Consider the following 22,458-nt stretch of genomic DNA (forward strand, 5'->3'; position numbering starts at 1 on the left):
GTGTGTGTGTGTGTGTGTACATATATATATATATAAATATATATATTATATAATAATAATAATAAAAACGTACACACAAACATAAACCCACATGCTTTTATGTATATATGAGTTAATTGTAATGTATGATTACAAGCGTGAATAGTTGTTTAACAAATAAAGTGCGAGACTCTCTCGCCCGAAGAGTACAGTTCGAGGTAGTTTAGGCATGAGGGGTTGGTTGGAGCTGCAGATGAAATCGTAATGTAAGGAAGAAATGGCCGTATAATCTATACCTGGGGAGGGAGCCGACGGAGAAGATCCAAAGCTCGATCTAGTTGTTCATCTGACATCTTGTATAGCTAGTATTACGTAAACAATAGTGCTGTGTATATAATGGATATCTGCGACAATTCTGTCTTATCACATACCATAGTAGAATTTCATTATTTTTGCTTACTTCTATATAAATACACCGTGATCCGACAAGTATTTTGGTCTTTTGACTCAGTAGTGATGAAGGTGATAAATTCAGATTTGAAATAAAAACACATAAATTGATACTTGACAAAGTGTCGTAAATTATTGATTTCCTATTTTTTAGAAAAGTGCCTCATTTTTTAATATGTTCTATTTTCAGAAGGCTGTGATAAATAGTTACATCCTGACTTTCTCTGGTATTTTTATATACATATAATTTTCGAATAGATTTCGACATGGCAGATGATAAATACAAAATGTTATATTCAAAAAAGAAAACAATCGAAAATATAAATAGATAGAGTGCATAAATGGTACAAACCCCGATTATGTGGATCATTTTGCGCTCTATGTATTCACAAATACGCACTTCCTCTTGCCCGTGCGCGTGTACTTTGCAACGTGTGTTCTATAATACATCTCAGCTGTACAGTACATGTGTATTATAACTACCAATTTCCAACATTAATCCCTCGACTGATGGAGTTCTTGCTCGTTATTGCTCGTTATTGCACAGTAAATCACTTATTCAGTTGTTCCCTTTACGATTAATTATAAGTTAACAGGTGTCAATAATAATACGATTTTTTACTCGAGAATGACTATGTTATATGTAACGGATCCATCATAAGGCTATGCTATAACGTATGTTGTATATTAACCAACTGATGACTCAAAATTACGTGTGCGAAATCTTGAACTGATTTGGATTCAGTTTGCGTTACTCTTCTACACAATATTTGCTTCTGAATTTGTGAGGCTGCAAGCTTCATCCAGCTTTCACTATGGAGCGTCTCAATTAGCTCACTTTCTTTGCTCATGCCAAAAGCATTGGTTTGTGGCAACTCTAGTCTTGATCGCGCACTTCTCCCAGTGATTATAGAAAACTTCACGAGTTCATCTTCTTCTGCATAATCTTTTTTAGGTACAGCTGCTCCTGAAGAGAATTTTCTTAGTTTTTACTACGAGTACTATAGACTAGAGGAATACAAGTGTGTAAATATTTCAGCATGTGTTCTACATCAGTGTTGATAGCTCATATAAAATGTTTTGAGTACAAGGTACTAGCCCAGACTGATTTACGTGCACATTGCTAAAATGCATAATCTTGCAATATCTATTCAGTGACAAGGGTATTATGTGCAGGCTATAGCCTTCACCATAGTAAACTGAACATCTTTATCTCAGAATAGAATAACATTTTGCGGCGAAACCTTTGACTAAACTTTACCTGTTTGTATGTACCAGTGTTATATGCCCTGCTGTGCCTATAAGCTTGTACAACTTGTCACAGACTGGTAGAGATGAACCAGAAGCTGTGGTTGAAGACATATCTATGACGATTTATATTTTGCGATTTATATTGAATTGTATACGAGAGAGTTTTCTTCTGTATCGAGGCAAGGGAGGCATATAAACTATCAGTGTTCATCTTATTTTGTACTATCGACTGTTAACTACCTATGCAGTTCGTTCACTGTGAGAGATACGGTCTGTGTCAATATCATACCCTTGACTGCATCGGATAGTTATATTTTACTATCACTATTATAAGATGATGGTCATGATTGCAGTCATATAATATTTTTTTACTCTAGTTCTGAGTAGAGACAAGTCTGAGAAATAAACACTCATTTGAGCTTTTTTCACTCTAAATACTGTATATACTCTACACTCTTGACTCTACGCCCTACGGTCTGACTATTTCTAGTATTTTGGTACACCCGAGTGACCCGACCCCACCAGTTCTAACATACTGCATGAAACTTGAAAAGTTGAAAGTGTATGACTGTATCATACATATGTGTACATAGTTTGTAAAAACAGTGCGGACTATGATTTGGTTTATATTAGACCCTGGGCCTGAGCCCTGAGGGGTTAAATAGGGACAGCCGGCCGCGCGCGAGCGGCTTAGGCGCCAGGGCCAGTGGCCAGTGCCCAGAGGCAGAGGGCGGACCGGCGGAGGCCCCATCGGATAGTGTATTTACTGTTTTATCGATGACATTTTAAAAATGTGTAAATTCATGGCCTTCTAAATGTATGAGATTGCTGATATATTGTAAAATTGTAGTAATTACAGTAAACGGGGACATGGTGGATTGCCGGATTGGTGGTTGTGCAAAACTGTAAATTCAACGAATGACATTTGATTGTTCGGTTACTAAGCCGTTGTCTAATAGAAATCTCTGAAAATTCCATTTTTCACTCGCAAAACAAGAATAAGCCGACCTAGTTATTAGGTTACTTTTTAAATTTCTGGCAAACATTTATTCCCTATTTTGACAAAAATCGGAATATTTTTGCCTCTTGCGAAATCGTACGACGCCAACGGCAATTGGCTTTACAATTGGGAGACTCAAATGTTTAAATTAAAATGGGATTTTTCTGAAACATCATTTAGGAAATTTTATTTTTCGAATTGTTGTCCTTCCTGCGTTGTCTTGTATATTTCGCGATTTATTGATATGTTTTTATAAATCCACGAGGCAAAGTTCTCCAGATTGGTGGGATATGCTTTAACCATTATCCATTGATCACGACAGCGAACGTAATATCCAATACAACAAGAGCATTAGGATTTTAAGATCCGGAAGACGAGTCAGAATGTCCATTCGCCCATGAGAATGTCAATTCTTACAATATTGACATAAAATACATATTTTCTGTACTCTTTCGAAACAGATAACGATCTTCTGTTGTAAATTGTATGTCTCCGACAAAACAAACAAGGCCTTTCAAAGTTCACCCCCCAGAGTGAAAAGGTGAATGATATCAAATTTGTGGTATATATACACGAACAACTGAGAAAAAAAATCATTCCCACCACGCATACACAATACAATAGTACAGGATGTTGGCCCAACAATCATCTAACGCGGGTATTCCCGACACAGTCAAGACTATCTGCTGTATTGGTGCAGGATATGTCGGAGGACCTACTATGGCAGTTATTGCCTACAAGGCGCCTCACGTGAAAGTCATTGTCGTCGATTTAAACCAGGTATGGTTTTAACAGAAATCAAAGAAAGAATGTGCTGATTACGTATGCAAGCACATACGTCCAAGTCAGATAGGCTATGCATTTTATAAGGCAATAGTGCAGAAGAATTAGAATACAAGCTAAATTTCTGTATACATTTATGTGTTATGAGAATGCGAAAAACTTTCTTGTGTAGCCAGCTTGTGAAAAATAACTACCCTAATCTTGAATCATACTCATCCTCATCGTGTAGGCACGTATCGACGCGTGGAACAGTGATAAGCTGCCCATCTACGAGCCAGGACTTGACGAGGTTGTCAAGGCCAGCCGTGGCCGCAACCTTTTCTTCACCACTGATGTAGATGCGTCTATCAAGGAGGCAGATGCGATCTTTGTATCTGTGAACACACCAACAAAGACCTTCGGAATGGGCAAGGGTTGCGCCGCTGATCTTAAATACCTTGAGAGCGCTGCTCGTCGCATTGCTGAGGTGTCCGAATCTGGAAAGATCGTTATTGAGAAGTCCACAGTACCCGTAAAGTCTGCGGAAGCTATCCGAGCCATTCTAACCGCGAACACCAAGTCCAAGTGTCGTTTCACCATCCTATCTAACCCCGAGTTTTTGGCTGAAGGTACCGCCATCCCTGATTTAATGGCTCCTGATCGTGTGCTTATCGGTGGTGATGAGGATGAGGATGGCCAGAAGGCTGTCAAGGCGCTATCAGCTGTCTACAACAACTGGGTGCCTGCCGAACGTATTATTACTACCAACACATGGAGTTCCGAGCTTTCAAAGCTTACTGCTAACGCCTTCTTGGCCCAGAGAATCTCTTCCATCAACTCCATCTCCGCTCTGTGCGAGGCTACCGGTGCTGATGTCGATGAGGTCGCAAACGCTATCGGCAAGGACACACGTATTGGATCCAAGTTTTTGAAGGCGAGTGTAGGATTCGGTGGCTCATGCTTTCAGAAAGATATCCTCAACCTGGTGTACCTGTGCAAGACATACAACTTGCACGAGGTTGCCGAGTACTGGCAGCAAGTAGTAGACATTAACGAGTACCAGAAGAAACGTTTCTCACTCCAGATCGTGCGCAGTCTATTCAACACTGTCACGAACAAGAAGATTGCCATTATGGGATTCGCCTTTAAGAAAGACACCGGAGACACTCGCGAGTCTGCCTCCATCGACGTCATTAAGTACTTGATGGATGAGGGTGCAAACATTGCTATCTACGACCCCAAGGTTGAGGAGTCCCAGATCGACATGGATCTCCTACCCCCAGGAGTTGATGCTAAGGCATCCGCTAAAGTTAAAAGCTTGTACACTATCCACACCGACCCCTACGAGGCCGCCAAGGATGCTCATGCCATTGTTGTGTGCACCGAGTGGGACGAGTTTAAGACTTTCGACTATCAGGTAATTTAGCCTTTCAATTTTTCTATAGTCTGTTGCGTTTTTCCAGGTGTGATGCGTGTTTGGCTGAAACTAAAACCGTTTGTACTCACAACAATGTATTTTGTGTATCATGCATGTTTTTATAATCAAGTGTCAAGTAGCAACATATTAAACACATAATAACTGACAAACCTTCTCCCGGCTACAGAAAATCTACAACGATATGTACAAGCCCGCTTTCTTGTTCGATGGTCGCAAGATCCTAGATATCGAGGCTATGAAGACTATTGGATTCCAGGCCTCTGTTATTGGCACAAAATGTTAAGTCTGTTGCCAAAACAGGGACTATTCCAATCCAATTGAAGATATCAAAGTCGGTCATTTGAAACGGTTATTTAAAGCATGTGAGGATAACCCCCCCCCCCCCCCCCCAACGTGTATGCAGCAAAACGCAGCGTATCTGTACGTTTATAGGCGCTGTCGAGGAAGCTAATTTAGTACTATTGAGAGCACTTTGGTAAGATTTTAATAAAAGTCGCTCAATTTGTGTTCCCGCGCGTAACTCTTTTTGAGTTCACCTTTATCGAAAGAAACAAACTATGTATTTACTATTTCCGTTTCCTCAGCGTTCGAAATCGGTTGAACTCATGAACAAGTTGCTGTGTTGTTGTGCGTCAAACAGACGATACTACGTACTTTGACAGGCATAGCCCGTGGAATACATCTGCGCTGATGTGCTTTGAATGACACCTTCATCAAAACTAAATTATCCTACGGGCAACGTGGTGATGTATGCTATCATCTATGTTAGCTCCAAGGTTTTTAAAAGACACAACGAACCAATATTTGTATACAATACTGAATCAAATGTGAGACCAACAATGCAAAACCATATCGATTACCACGCGAGGTGTGTCGGTGTACCAAATTAGAAGCCACATTGGAACCACAACACATGTAAGTGTGCCAGTGGTACAACGGGTTTGATGTCGTAACATGAACGATCATCGTTTATAGTACGTAAATATGTACAGCTCATAAGGAGAATCATCAGCGACTCGATGCGTATTTTGAACTGCTTCACGCATTTTTAAAACTTGCCCTTCTACTTAAAATACCGACGTACTCGAACTATCTATCTCTAGTGAGCACTACTAGCACTCCTAATCTTGCTCCTTTGTGATAGATCACAGACGACGCTAACACTCGGAAAGGACCGAATCGTTAGAGCAACAAAATGCCGTAGAATATATAGTAGACTAAATGTACGGCTCTTACCGCCGTACTTAAAGTATCGGAAGTGGTGGGAACGAATATAACAATTGCGATATTATCGCAATTAAAATGTGTAGATTCCAGAATGATTTCATTTACTTATATTATCATAATGCATTTAAATAGTATGTACTATTGCTCTAAATAGTATTTTAGTACATATCACTGATGAATACTCCAAACATATTACAAAACTTATTGCTTTAAAATTTACTAAAAATCAATCGAATGAGAATATGCGAGTTGTGGATGACAATCAAATATCTGCATACGAAGTCGTAGGTGTACTATTATGATATCAAGGCGAGTGTGATTGCTGACAAGGCAGATAAAGAACATACTCATAAAGCTAGGAAGGAATCAAGAGACAATAATGGATCTACAAGGAATTGATACCCTGACGGCAATGGGTTTCTCGCGTGAACAAGCCATCCCTACGTTGATTGCTGCGGTGAGAATTCATTTGTAATTCTTATTAGTTATATTCCGAGATGTGACTTTTGAATATTACAGACGATCGTGGAGTGCACAGCCATTGTCGATATATACTAATGTATAGGCAACTAATGCCATTTTGAGTTACAAGATTTGAGTTGTCTGAGGCAGTATTTCATAGGCACTTTCCGTTTGGTGAATCCTGACTTTTTTTTCACTACCATATAATAGTGATGTACTGTCATATCTATATTCTAAACATACATATATATGCACCTCTATATATATATATATATTGTAGTGTGTGTGTGTGTGTGTGTGTGTGTGTGTGTGTATATATATATATATATATATATATTATGTATGCATATTTGTATCTACCAACTCTGGGATGCATTAAGGTTTGTTCTGCGTGGGAATGGTTGTTGGAGATTTCGCATGTACTCTTCACTCGTCAGTCCCAGATTTTTTAATAACAACATATAAATATGTGTTGTGAACACGTACAAGTGCGCACACTCACGGTCGGAGAGTAATTTCCCAGCAACACTAGGGCTTGGATTAGTGAAGCATATTATTTTCTGCTGTCTTTTTATTTACGTCCGTACTCGTCATCAATGACTTTTAATTGATAGCTAGCACATGTTTTTGACTTCTCCCAAGACAATGTGGTGCTGTATGTAGCCGTAAACCCAGAGTGAGTTCACTCACTATTGGCGCAATTTGTTTTCATAACAACAGAACAACGACCTTACCGTTGCGATCTCACTACTGGTCGATCAAAGTATGTCAATCGAAGTCGGGTGCCCATGTGCGTGAATCAAGTGTTTGTGGTAGGTGAATGCCCTTAAATCAATTTTTTTACTGTTCATAAAGAAACCGCTGCCGAGCTATGGAGACTGCTATATACCCATTTACACCGTATAATATTTTGTTAGGAGCTTCACTCCAATTATTTTGAGACAATTTCTTGTGTGGGGATTGGTATTTCGACGCCAAATCGGGTACCATGCTCCAATTTTATGTTACGGGCCTCACATGAACTCTTGTGTTTAGAATGTCTCATATCGCAGCTTTCTATTTGGTTGTTGACTATGAAGGTCAAGCCCATTCCGCTCGAAGCACAGATACGGCTGGGACTATATTGAACACTGAAAAGAAGAAGAAGAATGCTATGGAGTATCCACCTCCGCCTTACGGTGAGTATAAGTTACCGGTTAGTTTGGTATTCGCGCAGTCTCGATTTATGACCTAAGCCTAACACAAAACCACAGATGAATTTAACACATTACATACATTTGTCATGTTTAACTGTATGCAGACACGTCCAATGTTCCACCGGCATACCCGGTACACTCCCCACCAGAATCCCATGATTTTGTCGACCTATTACCCGCCGATGCACAGAAAGTGTGTTCAAAGCTGGCAGAGGATTCTGTCGCTGCAAATATCAACTTAAAGTGTCCCAGATACAAAGCACAGCAAGTAGACTTACCCAAGTACAGGCCACCTCCGAAGGAGGGGAATTGTGCGAAGTGTTTCAATACAATTAAGTCAGACGAGCCCTCAATGACACTCACCGGTCAGCATCTGCACTTGTTATGCTATGCGCAGAGGATAGCACCGAAATGTTCCCATTGCCACGATGCGCTGGTGCCTGATGCGCGCAAGGTAGGTACTAAACTATCTCATACGGTAAATAGTTGCTCTTTTACGTTCGAGGTAGTAATCAATTCAGTGGTAGTTGGGTATTTCTTCAGCTGTTCCTGTTCTGCACCTTGCAGTATTGTACAATTGCGGTCAAATGATGATACTCACCGTTCCCAGTAGCCTATGCTGATACGCTTCCCAATGAGAACACCGTTCTAGAAAACTTCTGTTTCAGTGCCTGCTTTCGAATGTTTTGCTCATGCACACGGTTGAGTCGAGACGCACCCACGAGAACATGGCCTATGGATCATGATATTTGGGTAGTTCCGCAGCCGCAATTCGATCGTATCATAAGCGCGTATTTCATAATCGTAGTAGGGTTGATCACCTGCCTGATCGTTTTTAATCGCAGCAGGTAATTTCCTTTTTTCAAATCAGAATCGTACCGGCCGATGGGTTCCATTAGACGAGACGTTGGGCAACAGAGTGCACGAGGTGAGCAAGAAGAGCTGCTTTTAGACGATTTGTGTGTAGAATATCGCGATTCAATTTTGCACGAACATTTTAGTCTTTGGAATATATCACCAAATACTCTTCCGGATAATTCTATTTTTGTTGTAGAAGTTCATTCGACACATTTCCAAAATGTGATTGACACGCGTTGGTCAATACATACTCATTGTGTATTGTAACGGTCACACAAGTTTTTACATCGGGTAATAGGTGCCGCTTTTAGTTACCTGTTTTCTGGAATAAGAGGTAAAATACCTGAGGTCTATTCATTTGCATTGCGCTATACATGTCACTCACAAGCAAATGCTTGACTTCTTTGCATGACCCAACACAAGAACCGGATTATCAGTACCTGTGCACATCGTTCTGACATTGTCCCTCTCCCGATTGTCACAGGAGTGTTATCGATTAAGCGGTCCGCGATGTGTACATTGTTACGATGTCATCTATCAAGCCCCAGAGAAGAACCGGTCGGGCGATTGGGTGTACACAGACCCTCCCACAAATGAACGAAAGGCACACTTGGTAGGTGGTGCACAAATTATGCAGACTAGATGGCTAGATCTAGACATTGTATACACACACTTTTGCACGCCACCTATACATACGCGCGCACTGTGTGTGCTATACTTCGTGTTCTATCGTGATAGTACACGACCATATGCAACTCCTCAATAATTCTGGTATCACTACATCAGGTGTGTTTGTCAAATGCGGCACGCACACGCCCGTTCCGTCCATGAAATTCATCGCGAGATATTTTTCATGGCTGTGTTCGATTTCAGGTTGCGCGTAACGTGTGAGACTCTGCTTGTATTTCGCAAGCTTTATGCCCTCAGGTCCCCAACCTGTATGTATTGTCCATCACAGATGACATATACACTGTGTCGCCTTTGCTTTTACTCGGTACAAACTATGGGACGTCTTGTCCCGCATGTAGTTTGTCTGGCATCCCTCTGGTGATATCAGCCTCAATTTAAACTGTCAGCTAATGGTTCATATGCGTGTGCTGTTTTTGTTATTTCCGTGCGCATGCCTCAATGTGCTTTCATCAAAATTGGACTTTACACAAATCATGACGGTACTATTTCTTTGCCCGGAAACAACCGTTTACTTGAGATATTAAAAGAGGATTCTCATGTTTCGCAGTATATTCCTGAATTGCGCATATTGATCGGTGCTCACTGTCGATGATCTTCATACCTCATTTCTATTGCATTTGGGGCTTTATGGGAAAAGTGCGTTTCAGTATTCCTTGGTCACTTCCTTTGTTCACACAAACCCATCGTCGTGTGTTTTGTTTTCAATCACCAGGAGTGTTGGCATCGTTTTAATAGAGACAACGTGCTCGCGAGGTGATACACGCTTTTCAGAGTGGTTTGGGCCACAGAGAACAGAAAACAACTTTGATTGCTGTTACTGAAAGCGGAAGTATGAGAATCTCGTGGTACTACAGACTGGCAAATATGGCCCGGATGTGCAACACGCCAGACAACGGAAATATTCTGGCTGAAAGAAACGTTCAGATGTAGTTCTTTACAAATTATGCGTGTCTCTGAAATTTAATGAAGATGCAGATGCAGCCGTGCACTCATAATATATAGCAATCCAGAAGGATATGTAGTAGCGGTGGTCTGCATGATGACCACGTGTGTATATGACACAAGAATGATGGCCTGCATGCTACTTAATGAATTTTCTGTCGGGGTCTGCAATTTGACATAATCGGTAAGCACTCCCATACTCAGATACCATATTTCAGGCGTGAGGTTCAGTTTTATTTTCAAAACGCAGAAACTGGACTTGAAATAACACCAATTTTAATACTATATACCATTAATAAAAGTATGTATATGCAAACATATTTTATTTATGCAGTATGTGGCAATTACTTATTTATTTATGTATGTATATATATAATATAATATTTACGTATATATGTGCACATATATGCACACACATATCAATCCATCTACATGCATATGCATGTGAAAATGCACAACGTATCTTTCAAAACAAATCCAGAGACCTCTATCATTGCGGGCGATACAGTTGCGAGCACGTAGCTAGCCAATTATTATGTATTTGACCGTCAGCTACAGAATTTATCGGTTGTTTCATGAAATTCAGTTGCATCTAATTTATGTTCGGACTTCTAATGGCGTATTGGTCTTCGAAGACTTATCAATCGGCATCCCCAATGAAGAGCGTCTGAAACGCCTGTTCATGTAGATCGATATCTGAGCACTTACCGAGACGCGTCGCGATTCTCACGGCCAGTAGGTGTTTGCACTGTCAAAATGGAGTAGAGTATATGCAGTATTACATTATGTCCGTTAAAATTGTCGGACATACAAATATTGGCGTCAGATATCGCAAGCAAGCTTCCACAGTGCTATTCATCACACTGATAGCGACGATATAGTGGCTGGAAGTCATTCTGTATTTGTGTACCATGCATGCCGCGCAACCTCAATTGCTAACAAACACTATTTATAGCAAGTTAAATAAATGTTTGGTCAACCACGGACGCACTGACCATTTGTAAATTTTCCAATTCGAGATATCGCTTGGTCACCGTATGACACTTCTAGCGATACAGCTTCCAGGAACGAGAAAAAAATATGCATAGCCCTCGAGTTCGACACTGCAAGATATAACACATCTCAGTCATGCCGCGTAGTGTTCCTGGTGTAATGACACGAGATACGCTCGCATTCTGCCTATGAACCCTAACACGCATAGAATATAGAAGCGAAATGGAAAACATCTATCACAGGACTATTTATAACAAACCCATTGAACTCAAAAGAAGTGTACTGAACATATTCACACATTTCACTTACGTAAAACGATCTGTCCGTGAGTACGTTAATGGCAAAATCCAAACAGTCACAGAAGTGCTCGCGGATCATTGTGATGTGGAGTCGGCCTTTCAGGGGGCCAGTAACCTGTTTATAGTGGTATATTGAGCAAGCCACAATTAAGAGATGCTGTTAATACAAGATATTTTGTGTTGTGTCCGTAGTTGGATTCACACGAGTGCGCACATTCGAGGATTCTTATTTCACGGAACTGCGAAGTGATATAATCGGTCCACAAGCATGATCCTACAGCATGCACTTGTATGATTGATGCAATCACTCTCGTTCTCGCCGATGATCCGTTGCCTCTATACCGTGGCATATTTCTAACGTGAAGAAACATAAACTTGCGCTCATTGTGTTAAAATAAACTGGCGAATGTTAGTGCGCTTCTATCAGCATCTGACACTCATCACAAACACAAAAGGCACAATGCAAGTGGAGCCTTATATAAAGGATGGAATATAGTGTTCTCAATGAAACGACTTTACTGGGAATTTACTGGAGTACCCCTTATCATCACACTTGGAATTTACAGCCCATTCAGTCCAAACTCCGTTTTGTCTCGGACGCTGGGCGCATATAGCCTTGTCTGAACGCGCAGAGCGGATGTCAATTAATTAACATAATTGTACGCACCTATTTATATACCGCTAAACATTCACATATCCATATGTAAGTGTACGTATTCGTATATACTACTTTATGAACTTGCTCACCTGATACAGTTCACGGTTGTGAGTCGTTCGCACACGCATGGGAGGTCTGAGGTCGACAATTTTGGTGGCTTCCAGCGCGTGATCGGGAAACAAATGATTAAGAGCAAGCAGCGCCTTCGAAGTTTGCTCTGCAAGTAAAAACCCCATAGTGCTTTCAGCTTTGGTACAAAATGAAAACTGCAGATATAGATTGCATTTACCATACTATACGGTGTTCACACGCACAATCTCTGTTGACATTTTACATATGATACTGACGCCTGGGATGCAGGCAGTTTTCAAGGTATAAACATACTGAAGTATTTTCGGGCGTTGCTGCTAAGAATTAGTGGTAGCCGAACAAAAGCGCACACTTCCACTAAGCTTGCATGAACGACGCGTGTTTGACAGTATAATAGCTTCTTTTGGTTGGATGAAAGTCAAGATATAAGGATGAACATCATCACGACTTTCTAATCCTCAGTTGAAGTATCATAATCGATGAAAATGTTGTTGTGGTCCTATCAAACAGGCAATAATATTTCGTGTTACACGTGATATCAATGAGCTGAAGCTCGAGAAGCTACAAGTCCGTCAAGATTACATATCCAGATCTGCAGGTACGTACTTGTAGTTATACCTGACATTATAACTCGCACCCTGAATGATGCCAGCAACTTATCGAATGAACTGAAAGCTCAGCTGATACTTCGTTTACCAGAGACCAGTTTTGTGAAACTACAATATTCACATATACAGGAATATGAAACTGAATCAAAAACCATCCAACAATCCGACAAAAATAAAAAATGTAGAAACCTTTGTACACTCCGTTTACAAATGAATAGAAATTTAACAAAAAGCTCTACATATCTCACTCACTGTAATCCTCAGGAATGTATTACTGGACCCAAATACATACACAGATCCGAAGCATAGAATGTTGGAAACTTTATGCACTACAATAAACTCTGATCCCGAGTCTTCCCTGCATCCACCAACTGCTCAAGCACACCAGCGACGATAGTCGTATGCTAATTACACGTCTTCTGACACTGTCTGTTCACCACACCTATTTATCACGCATGCTTAATGTCGAAACCTTTGTACACTCCGTTCTTAATTACAACAACACATACTTTGATCCTGGGCCTCCACTGCAGCCGCCAACTGCTCAAGCACTCCCGCAATGATAGTCTCGTGTAAACATTTGGCTTCTACGGGTCTTGTACTGCTTTTCTTTAAAATGCTTTGACAGCCTCTCAAACTGATTGTATCAGAGTGTTTCTTGGCCTGCTTCCCCCTAGGCCTAATGTGTGCATTACTGGACCCAAAGTTCACAAATACGGTTTGACGTTTATGTGTATGTATATGTGACATTTTGGAGTTGCGTTGCGGCACAACTACGTTGTCAGTTGTGATACTGTGTCGCGATAGGTGTGTCCGCAATGTTTTTCCCGTTGTTCGACTCATTCGCCTGATTTGATTATATTCTTCTTGAGAGTTCATATCCTTCTTCGCTCCTTAACTGCGATATTCACACGCATTACACACTGCTCTATACTTACTAAATCGCAACCTATGTATATAAAGTTTAGACTCGAGGACACCCATGAAATACTAGCCTCTGCGTCACTGTATTATACGAACTTACGATGTGATTTCTATACTATACTTACTTTATAAGTGGTTTCTGTATTATACTAACTTTTTTCTAAGTGGTTTCTGTGTTATGCTTTCTTCCTAAGTGATTTGGACTAATTGATTACTAAGTGAATGCTGTACTATACTATACTTACTCAGTGGTTGATGCACTAAATACCTACCAAGTGATTGCTGTACTATACTATACTCACTTTTAGTGCTTGCTCTACTTTACTTACAATAAGTGATTGTTGTATTAACTTACCAAGTAACCGCTCTGCTCTAGCCTCTCGGGCCGATAGCACTGGCTCGCTCTGGGCTCTATCGTGTGACTTGATGGTGTGACCTTACAAAGAGGGAAAAGCCCGCCCATTTGGCATTTATCAGTTTAATCTGGTTTAATGTTCGGTACACTTCTTACAACCTGATGGGGATTTGGATTTAAATACGATTGCCATTTGACCCAAATTTTGACGGAATTTCCATAGCCACCTAAAAGAACAATTTCCAACAACAACAAAATCTACCGTCTGTTTTTTTTAATGTTTTTTTTTTGGGTCATTTTTCCCCAAAATACATTATGGCCAGCTCAAGCCTCAACCCTTCAAGGTTCAAGCCCAATAGTCCAACGCCCCAAGAGCAAAGGGCAAGCAGTTATGTACTAACAGTACTATGTACACAGTTACACTGCCAAAGAGCCGCTGCCTCACTGAGAGTGACACTGTGAGTCTGTGACTGGGTCAGCAAGAGTCAGGACACTGACTCGCCCACTCAGGCTCTCCCTACATAGTCCCTTCTTCTATATCATCGATTCGTATGGCGCATGGCAGTCGAAATTAAAGAATTACATAGCCTTCTGAAAATAGAACAAGAGAATTAACCCAAAAAATAAAATACAAATTCACAAAAACTGTTATTTGATTGGAAGATTATGAAAACGGGTGCTCGCGAATTTCGATACGTTCTGTGGGGCTTCCGCTATGCTAGTCATTACTCTTTACCAGGTTTGCAACTATCGCTGTGACCTGTAGCCCGTGGGCCGTGGCATATGAAATACTTACAACATCCTATTGTGCCTGTCTATTGTACAACTGCTAGGTGCAGTACAGTTTATCGACTAGTGTGTTGTATCGAGTGGTATGACTACTATCTCTTATCAAATTGTCTAACAAAGTAGCATTACTTAATACTGAATGGATTATGTATCTTACAATGACTACGGGTGACGTTAATGAAGTTCCAGACCGCAAGAGCGATGGAGCAATTGCAGCTAATGCAGCTGGCGCGACGCCCACAGTATCAGCTTTGAATGATACTTGCAAAGAGAGAGAAAGTAGTGGTACAGCACATGCAGTAGCTACAATTGATCCGACTAGTGATGATAAGAATCCGGTAGATGCTAGAAATCAGAGCGACATATCCAGTGACACTACACGTGCACAACCCATATTAGTTGAGATGGACAACGGTGACAAACCTGATAACCCTGACAAGGCAGCATACCTAGTATGGAAACGCACTCCCAAAGACGCTACGAAGTGTGAGAGGCTAAGAGACTGGCTACTGTATGCGATCGATGCCACATTCCTATCTACCCCTGCGGTAGTGATATGGTTAATTCTGGTTGTGATCGTAGGTGCTTTTTTTTTTCTCTTGGCGGTGGGCGCCCTGAAAATTGGTAACGAGGACAATACAAAGGAGTGGCTTAATTACAGTATACAGGCCTTGAATGTTCTGTTTACGTACACAGCTATATTTACTCTCGTATGGCGTTTGTCCAATGCTGTACACCTTCTCACCGAGCGTAGAAGCTCAGAGAGGGGTTTGGATATGTATGGCCAGCCCACTATGAGTATCTGGTTCCACTTATCCCATACACGGAGATTGATGATCACATTGACACTTCTTGTAAATTGTGTCACCCAATATCTCAATCAAGCCATGCGACTCGTCTACTTCAGTGTAGAAGACAGTCAATCTATGCCCGGAGTCCTGTTAACAAACCTGTTCTTTGTGATCTCGTTTTTGGCCGGGGCCATCGCGGGTGTGGCGCAGTTAGCAGGAGAGTCGAAGCTGCGTCACTTGCACCCACATATATACCGGTGGAGTGGCATGACAGATCCTGTTGACAAATTATACCGTTTATACTGTAGTATAGTTCATTCAAGAGATGAAGGTCTAAATCTCAGCACAACTAATCTTGGGCGGAGGCGAAGCGCATTTGCGTTTAATCCATTCGGCAAGTCAGCTGTACCCAGGAGAGGTACCACTGGCATAATAGTGGAGGAACCAGTTGATTCCGGGCAGCCAAGAAATGATACTACTAGCATAGTAGAGAAGCCAGCAGATGTCGGAAGATCAATACGAGACCTCGCTGACGTTATCGCTGAGGAGCCAGTGAAGTCGGTCTGATTCGACATTAGCTTGGTCAATCAGTCTTGATATCGCCTTTAATGGAGGCTCGATTTGCCTAGCGATGCTAGAAATCACGGCAGACCTCGATTGAAAAGAAACTTAAATGGTTGGAGCGACTTGATATGCCTACAAGTCGATGCCGACCCCACCCCTTTTGCAAACCCCTGACCTAACACCAGGCTCGTTAAGGAGCGTCGATACTCCATTACTGTATGCTATAGAAGCATGGATTTATGTCTGTGATATGCAAATCGTCTTGGCCCACAACAAAGTGTCTAATAACATTTACCTATTCCAGAGCATGCTACTTCCGATTCGAGCGATGGGAATTGCACTGCACCTCTGTACTGAATATAGTATAGCATATAAAAAGAAAAGAAATAAAGATATTCAGGCATCTCATTTGACGTATTGATAGACCTTACTATATTAAGCATGTCTTGAAGAGTGGCGGTGTGGGCCTGAACCAACGACACCATTGTCATGGGCAATCTTGATTTCAACCAAGTCTTTAAGACTAATGTATTGGCAAGGCCTGGAAAAAAACAAGGTCAGTGAGTGCAAGGTTGCGTGTGCAAAATGGTTCGCGGGTGTTTGTATGGGGCTGACAAGTTATAAGCTCGTACGGTTTTATCACGATTGTTGGATGCCAGCAAAAGATCAGAATACTACGAACAATTCTATCGAATCTTGTCGCGGACAATCTTCCGGGTTTTCAAACAAGATATCTCAGAGGGCGATTAAATATAAATAGTAATGGTCAGCGGAAGATGTATATCGCTTCTGGTTGTGCAGGCATTAATGCTGTTCTGTGTAGTGCTAGACTGGAAGTTCTGGCCTGTCGTTTCCCTACTCCGACCAGAAGAATACCTTATAGTGAAGTGGCCCGTTCGTATACTAGTCTCTCTCCGAGAAAAGACTAATCGTGTATATCACTAAACTCCTATTTCGTTCTTTGTAGAATGGAAATAGCTCAATCGTAAGCTGGGGGTGTAATGCTTTCTCTTCCACTAAATAACGGTAATTTCATACGAAGTGGAAAAATTCTCAAAGGCACACCGGCATGTCGTCAAACTGCTAATACTTGGGAATAAACTCGACAACAGAATTCGCACTGGCAAAATCAGCCCATTTGAAAACACTAAGCTCAAGAATTCGTACCTTTGTGTATTCTGGTTTAGTGTTTTACGATTCGAAAAAAACCTTTGAGAGACAGTATCATTATTTAGAATTCGAAGTTCGGCGATAAATAAACATACGTTAACCTCAAGTACTTCGATAACTTTTTGTTATGCAATATGTCACTATTACATGTGTGCGTTTCACGCCAATAACATCGTGCACGATGATAATTCTAAACTTTTAATCTATGAAATGTTGCTTTTAAGACTGTATATTCATTCGGTCTCGCCACTGCAGTACTGCCCTAGCGCCAATTTTCATGTGATGCCAACGGAGTAATCGCCACAACGGTACAACAAGACCTAAAATGTGCGATTGTATGAGGTATGGACATTCAGGACTGCCATTCTCACATCAAGCGAGTACTGCAGCTAGATGCAACTGATTCTCTGACTGTATGCTGTGCCGGGCCAAGCGGTTGTACATACCGTCGGAGATTGTACGCCTTCGAAGACTCGTTACCTTAGCCTCCTGAAGCGCGCTTATCTAAGGTGATACTTCCGTAATGGGACAAGATCTCTCCTTCTCAGACAAACTCATATATATATATATATATATATCCGTTTGGCATGCTGGTACATCCGCTTCCCGGGACACATACACACCTACTTTCATGCATTATCTACTTGCATGTGGCTATTGCTGTGTGCACGACAGTGTTGGGTCTCGGACACCTTCCAACCAAAACGCAGCAATATATACAGCATCCAATGAGATGATCGCTATACTATTCCAGTGTCGTCAGTGTGCTGCTAAGACTACCCATCTCAGTGTAGATCAATCCAAATTACTTCTAACTTATAGCCGTCTAGCCACGGATCGCGCATGTAATGCTCTCTAATCGTATGCTTATCGAGTACAAACAGCTGTACAACCAGTAATCCAAATCATTAGCAATGAACTATGCATGTATCCCGAAGCGTACGCCGTATGTGCATCACCGCTACACTATGATTATATCCGCATTGCTACACTATGAATGAATCCTCATCAAGTACAAACACAACTCAACCGTCCTCGCCGCATGCATAAAATCTGTGCTGATCGCATTCACCATAATGTGATCGTGTTGGGAAAGTTCCCGGAACATGAACGTCGGTAGATTGCGCATGTACTCATACTCCCATTCATACAGCGATGCATAAGGCAACCCCGAGTTTGGGTTGACATATGAAAACCCGATTAGTGTACTGTTCGCATTCTGATCATCGGCTTCTTCGGATCTTGCGCTTTTATGATAGGTGGTTTCTCCAGTGATGCGATCGTAAACCGCGTCAAATGTGGCGTTGACGTTATTGTTTGGATTGTTCTGCAGCGCATGATAGATAGTAGTGAATTAATTAGGATACTAGGTAAATGAACTGTTCGGTACTCAAAGACTGTGCCTGAGGTTTCGCTACGCTATCTGATCAGACATCAGACCCCGACACCAATCTGACAAGGCCATGGCAGAAAGTGTAATTCAAAGATCACCTTAAGCGACACACAGATCTGACTCTCGTAATTTTAACAAAATACGGCTAGACATTTTCTCGCATATACATTCACTCTTGTGCCACGGTCCGTTTGTCTAGTACTTTTAACTTTCCGCACTTTCGCTGTGAGTCAAAACCAGTACACACAAGACCGTGCCAATCTCCACCGGGCGCTATGAAGTAGTTGATGTCCAGACTTGTCACATCTCCGCAACACCACAGAAGATGCATCACTCTACCATAAAACCCCACTACGCAGTATTCAAGCATGTCAGCCCACGTCAACACAGGCTATACCGCCACCGTAGTTTGGCCCAAATAATACAACTGAGCGCAACGTGCTCTCTAATGCGTTTACTTGTACATATGAACATAGCGTGCACTCCAATGCGATTCCTTACCTGAGTCACATAGAAGTGAGAATGCTGGGAAGCGTATTTGCCCAGATCTTCGGCCACCCATTCGGAATACGCTTCCAGATCGCCACTGCTTCCGATATCTTTGTCCCACGACTCTTGCAAGTGGCCCGAACTGAATTTGCAGGCGAAAATACAAACAATCTGATTACAGAATGCGTAAACCAGAAACACATACAAAAATCTATGTGATTTAAAATAAAAGTGGGCACGGATAACATAAAACTGGAACACCATACGAAAGTATTCAGCCAAATCCAGGGAGGGTGTGGAAATGCAATCCTAGCATTTACCATAATCTGCTCACATGGGCAAACAGATATACTTGATTGCACGCACGGCCGCTACGTTTATCTCACAAGATCACCCTGCGATTAGTCTTTACAGCAGATGCATCTTGTGACTCTGTGCCGGCGCGGACAAACATGAAATATGAAGTTCTGATTGGGCCAGCGTGTGAGTTGAACAAAAACCTCGTTGAAGTGGCGCAAGCGATTGAGCTTTCCTTAGGTGTCTCCCAGGCACATGTGTGTGCATGCACAAGTTTTTACACCCGACTATCGCTTTTACATCTATAGAATCGAGTGTACTGGCGTCTAAATACCCATGAAATTGATAGATACATACATATGTCTTCGTGGTAAAAAAAACCCCGTTTGAAACAAGAACTAATTCGTGTGTGTATAATTACATACATATGCGCATACAGGTATATATACATCCATACAACAACAGAAACAAATATAGATATGTTCGATATACACACAGACGACAAGGATAACATATATATATATACCGCGCCCAAACCGCTCCTCCAGCAAACCATGATTACAGACATACCTGGGAATGATACCGTGAGGGTATGTCTCCAATTGTGGCCCGTAGAATACGCCAAGACGCTCATCCGTCTGATATAACACATGCAGACTAGTCCTCGTCATCCGCTGGAAGTGAGACGGAAGTGAAGTGTACATGATACACACAGGTGAAAAATAATAATAAAGTGCGACAGATAGCTCGTACGATTTAGTACGCAAATGGGCCAAGAATGATGGGCGTGCTATGCGTGTGCGTGTTCACATTTTCAGAAAAATACGCTCGATTTCAAAAATATTAGGTTCGGGTACGTGCAGCCGCGTTCCGCACGAGCAAACCAAACATGCACATACCGACCAGTCGCGAACTAAAATTTCATAAAACCGCTGTGAGATAAACTTCGCTAGATTCTCTTCTTGCGATGCATCGAAGCCCGACAGATCATTGAACCCCAGAACAACAGCTTCCTGGATATGTGAGTGGAGTAAATGTACATTCAGCAAGAGTGTAAGATGAAAAAGGACACATGTTGCGGATAAAAGGGCCCATCCAAGATTGTATCATACAGAATATCAAGACTTGGACAGATGGTCGTGATTCAAGGAAGTATAGTGAAACAACCGGCAGTGGCAAGATCCACCTGTGAACCAGGAATACAATCAAGCCTTCCTCAACATATAAATACCTATAGAAAGCAGAATGACGGATTATCTTTCAAAAAAACACACCAAACAAGCCGAACTCGACCCCTTCCTAACAACAATTACAATATAAAACGCAACACACCTTCGGATGCGATAGTAAAAACTCGCCCAATATGTCAAACATGTCCACCAGAGACATGCCCGTGTACCCGCGATGGCAGTGGTAGATCTGGGACGTGTCTAAAGTACCGTACCAGCTATTCGTACCCCCCGTCTGCTTCTTTTCGGCGTCTGGTTGTTCCTCGCTTTCCCTATCCTCGCTGCCTTCTACCCGCCTCCTGCGCGCACTTTCCATTTGTCCTTCTCGCACCTCTCCCTCCTCGGCATCTGCCGACACATCCGGCTGTGTCTGTGACTGTGAGCCTAGATGACACAGTTTTAAGTGGAAGTATCTGATACCCCCCTTAAGCTGTTCTTTAAATCCCTCGTGGTGGTTCACATTCCACCGTAGGTTCGCGCTGTGAAACCGGCCTTCCGTCACTTTACTTACGGAATCCGCGCCTCTGGTGGCGGCAATGTAATCCTTGAAATCGTCCCATTGACTTCCGGGTTGGTACATCCGGTTCTGATTCAGCAATAGTGTATTGCCGGCATTGTGCGCACCTGGGTATAGATCAGTAGCGGGTTTATGAATTCGGTGTTCGATATGAATGAGTTCAAACACTACTCATCTATTGTACATTGGTCGAATTGTGAACACCCAGCAGATACATGTTCAAACACCCTGTATTGTTTGCAAACATTTGGATAAAGCTAGATGAAAACCGTTGAAATATATATGATACGAAAGTACAACCAACCGTTAGAACAGTCACCTTCAACTGTACCATATACGTACTAACAGGAGAATAAGAAATCACCTGGCCGACTTGATCGTCCAGAATGTCTTCAGCAAGTAGACGTACTCCCTTATAGTTCATTGACAAGAATGCAACCGTAACCGCAACCGAATGTTAGTCGACTTATTGATAAATACATTACCACTATTCATTCACACTTAACTGGTAAAGTAAGGTTTAGAAGGTTTAGAAGAACCATTCAGACTTACCTGGTAAAGTAAGGTTTAGAAGCGACCTAGTTGTAAGGTGCCCTGTATGCACTTCCATCCAATATTCATATGGATACTGTAAAGCCAAATCTGTGCAAGGAGTGGTTTTAGGTATCCGTTAAAAATCCGAGGTAAACTCGTGGCCTATCCCGGTTTACTAGATAGTATTCATTCAATAGCTCAGAACACATGACTGTACATCTTCAATGCATAGCACAAAACTTTCTTTTGACCACCACAAGAAGAAAAAACCCCTTGAATGAGTTTTTTTTTGCGTTCATAGATTTGACCGTTAAGGCAGATGTTATACCCTCAACCCCACAGTGATCATCTTGAATCAATGTGATACTACCATAAACATAACGGTCATGAAAACATGAATAAAAACAGCCAACATGTGCTTGTAAAACGATTGATCGTTTCCGCATATGTCCATATAATTACATATATACTACAAATATACATAAGTACATAATAAATATATA

At 41.6% G+C, this 22,458-nt stretch overlaps 6 protein-coding genes across 6 annotated transcripts in view; 3 read left to right on the top strand and 3 right to left on the bottom strand.

The window, feature by feature from the left end:
- Positions 1-332, bottom strand: part of SARC_01092 (hypothetical protein) — a gene marked incomplete at its 5' end in the record, with an annotated part of 4,835 nt that extends 4,503 nt beyond the window's left edge. Inside the window, one exon of the mRNA XM_014305185.1 lies at positions 276-332. Coding sequence (XP_014160660.1) covers positions 276-332 — 57 coding nt within the window. The remainder of the gene's footprint in view (positions 1-275) is intronic.
- Positions 333-3,285: 2,953 nt separating this feature from the next.
- Positions 3,286-5,377, top strand: SARC_01093 (UDP-glucose 6-dehydrogenase). The gene is made up of 3 exons (XM_014305186.1): positions 3,286-3,460; positions 3,693-4,859; positions 5,047-5,377. The coding sequence occupies exons 1-3, from the start codon at positions 3,311-3,313 to the stop codon at positions 5,161-5,163; spliced, it is 1,434 nt and encodes a 477-aa protein (XP_014160661.1). The 5' UTR covers positions 3,286-3,310; the 3' UTR covers positions 5,164-5,377.
- Positions 5,378-6,313: 936 nt separating this feature from the next.
- SARC_01094 (hypothetical protein) lies at positions 6,314-10,575 on the top strand. The gene is made up of 7 exons (XM_014305187.1): positions 6,314-6,564; positions 7,290-7,332; positions 7,649-7,747; positions 7,870-8,219; positions 8,637-8,693; positions 9,108-9,236; positions 10,026-10,575. Exons 1-7 carry the CDS (start codon positions 6,487-6,489, stop codon positions 10,068-10,070), a joined length of 801 nt encoding a protein of 266 aa, XP_014160662.1. The 5' UTR covers positions 6,314-6,486; the 3' UTR covers positions 10,071-10,575.
- Positions 10,576-10,840: 265 nt separating this feature from the next.
- Positions 10,841-13,933, bottom strand: SARC_01095 (hypothetical protein). Its single transcript, XM_014305188.1, has 4 exons — positions 13,413-13,933; positions 12,295-12,422; positions 11,558-11,662; positions 10,841-11,003 (listed from the first exon to the last, which is right to left on the bottom strand). Exons 1-4 carry the CDS (start codon positions 13,780-13,782, stop codon positions 10,896-10,898), a joined length of 711 nt encoding a protein of 236 aa, XP_014160663.1. The 5' UTR covers positions 13,783-13,933; the 3' UTR covers positions 10,841-10,895.
- Positions 13,934-15,010: 1,077 nt separating this feature from the next.
- SARC_01096 (hypothetical protein) lies at positions 15,011-16,752 on the top strand. The gene has a single exon (XM_014305189.1). The coding sequence runs from the start codon at positions 15,118-15,120 to the stop codon at positions 16,327-16,329; it is 1,212 nt and encodes a 403-aa protein (XP_014160664.1). The 5' UTR covers positions 15,011-15,117; the 3' UTR covers positions 16,330-16,752.
- Positions 16,753-17,678: 926 nt separating this feature from the next.
- On the bottom strand, positions 17,679-22,064 carry SARC_01097 (hypothetical protein). The gene is made up of 6 exons (XM_014305190.1): positions 21,974-22,064; positions 21,008-21,528; positions 20,575-20,688; positions 20,246-20,349; positions 19,391-19,520; positions 17,679-18,823 (listed from the first exon to the last, which is right to left on the bottom strand). Exons 1-6 carry the CDS (start codon positions 22,029-22,031, stop codon positions 18,488-18,490), a joined length of 1,263 nt encoding a protein of 420 aa, XP_014160665.1. The 5' UTR covers positions 22,032-22,064; the 3' UTR covers positions 17,679-18,487.
- Positions 22,065-22,458: the final 394 nt, after the last annotated feature.

Source organism: Sphaeroforma arctica (genome assembly GCF_001186125.1).
Source record: "Sphaeroforma arctica JP610 unplaced genomic scaffold supercont1.41, whole genome shotgun sequence".
Taxonomy (NCBI): domain Eukaryota; class Ichthyosporea; order Ichthyophonida; genus Sphaeroforma; species Sphaeroforma arctica.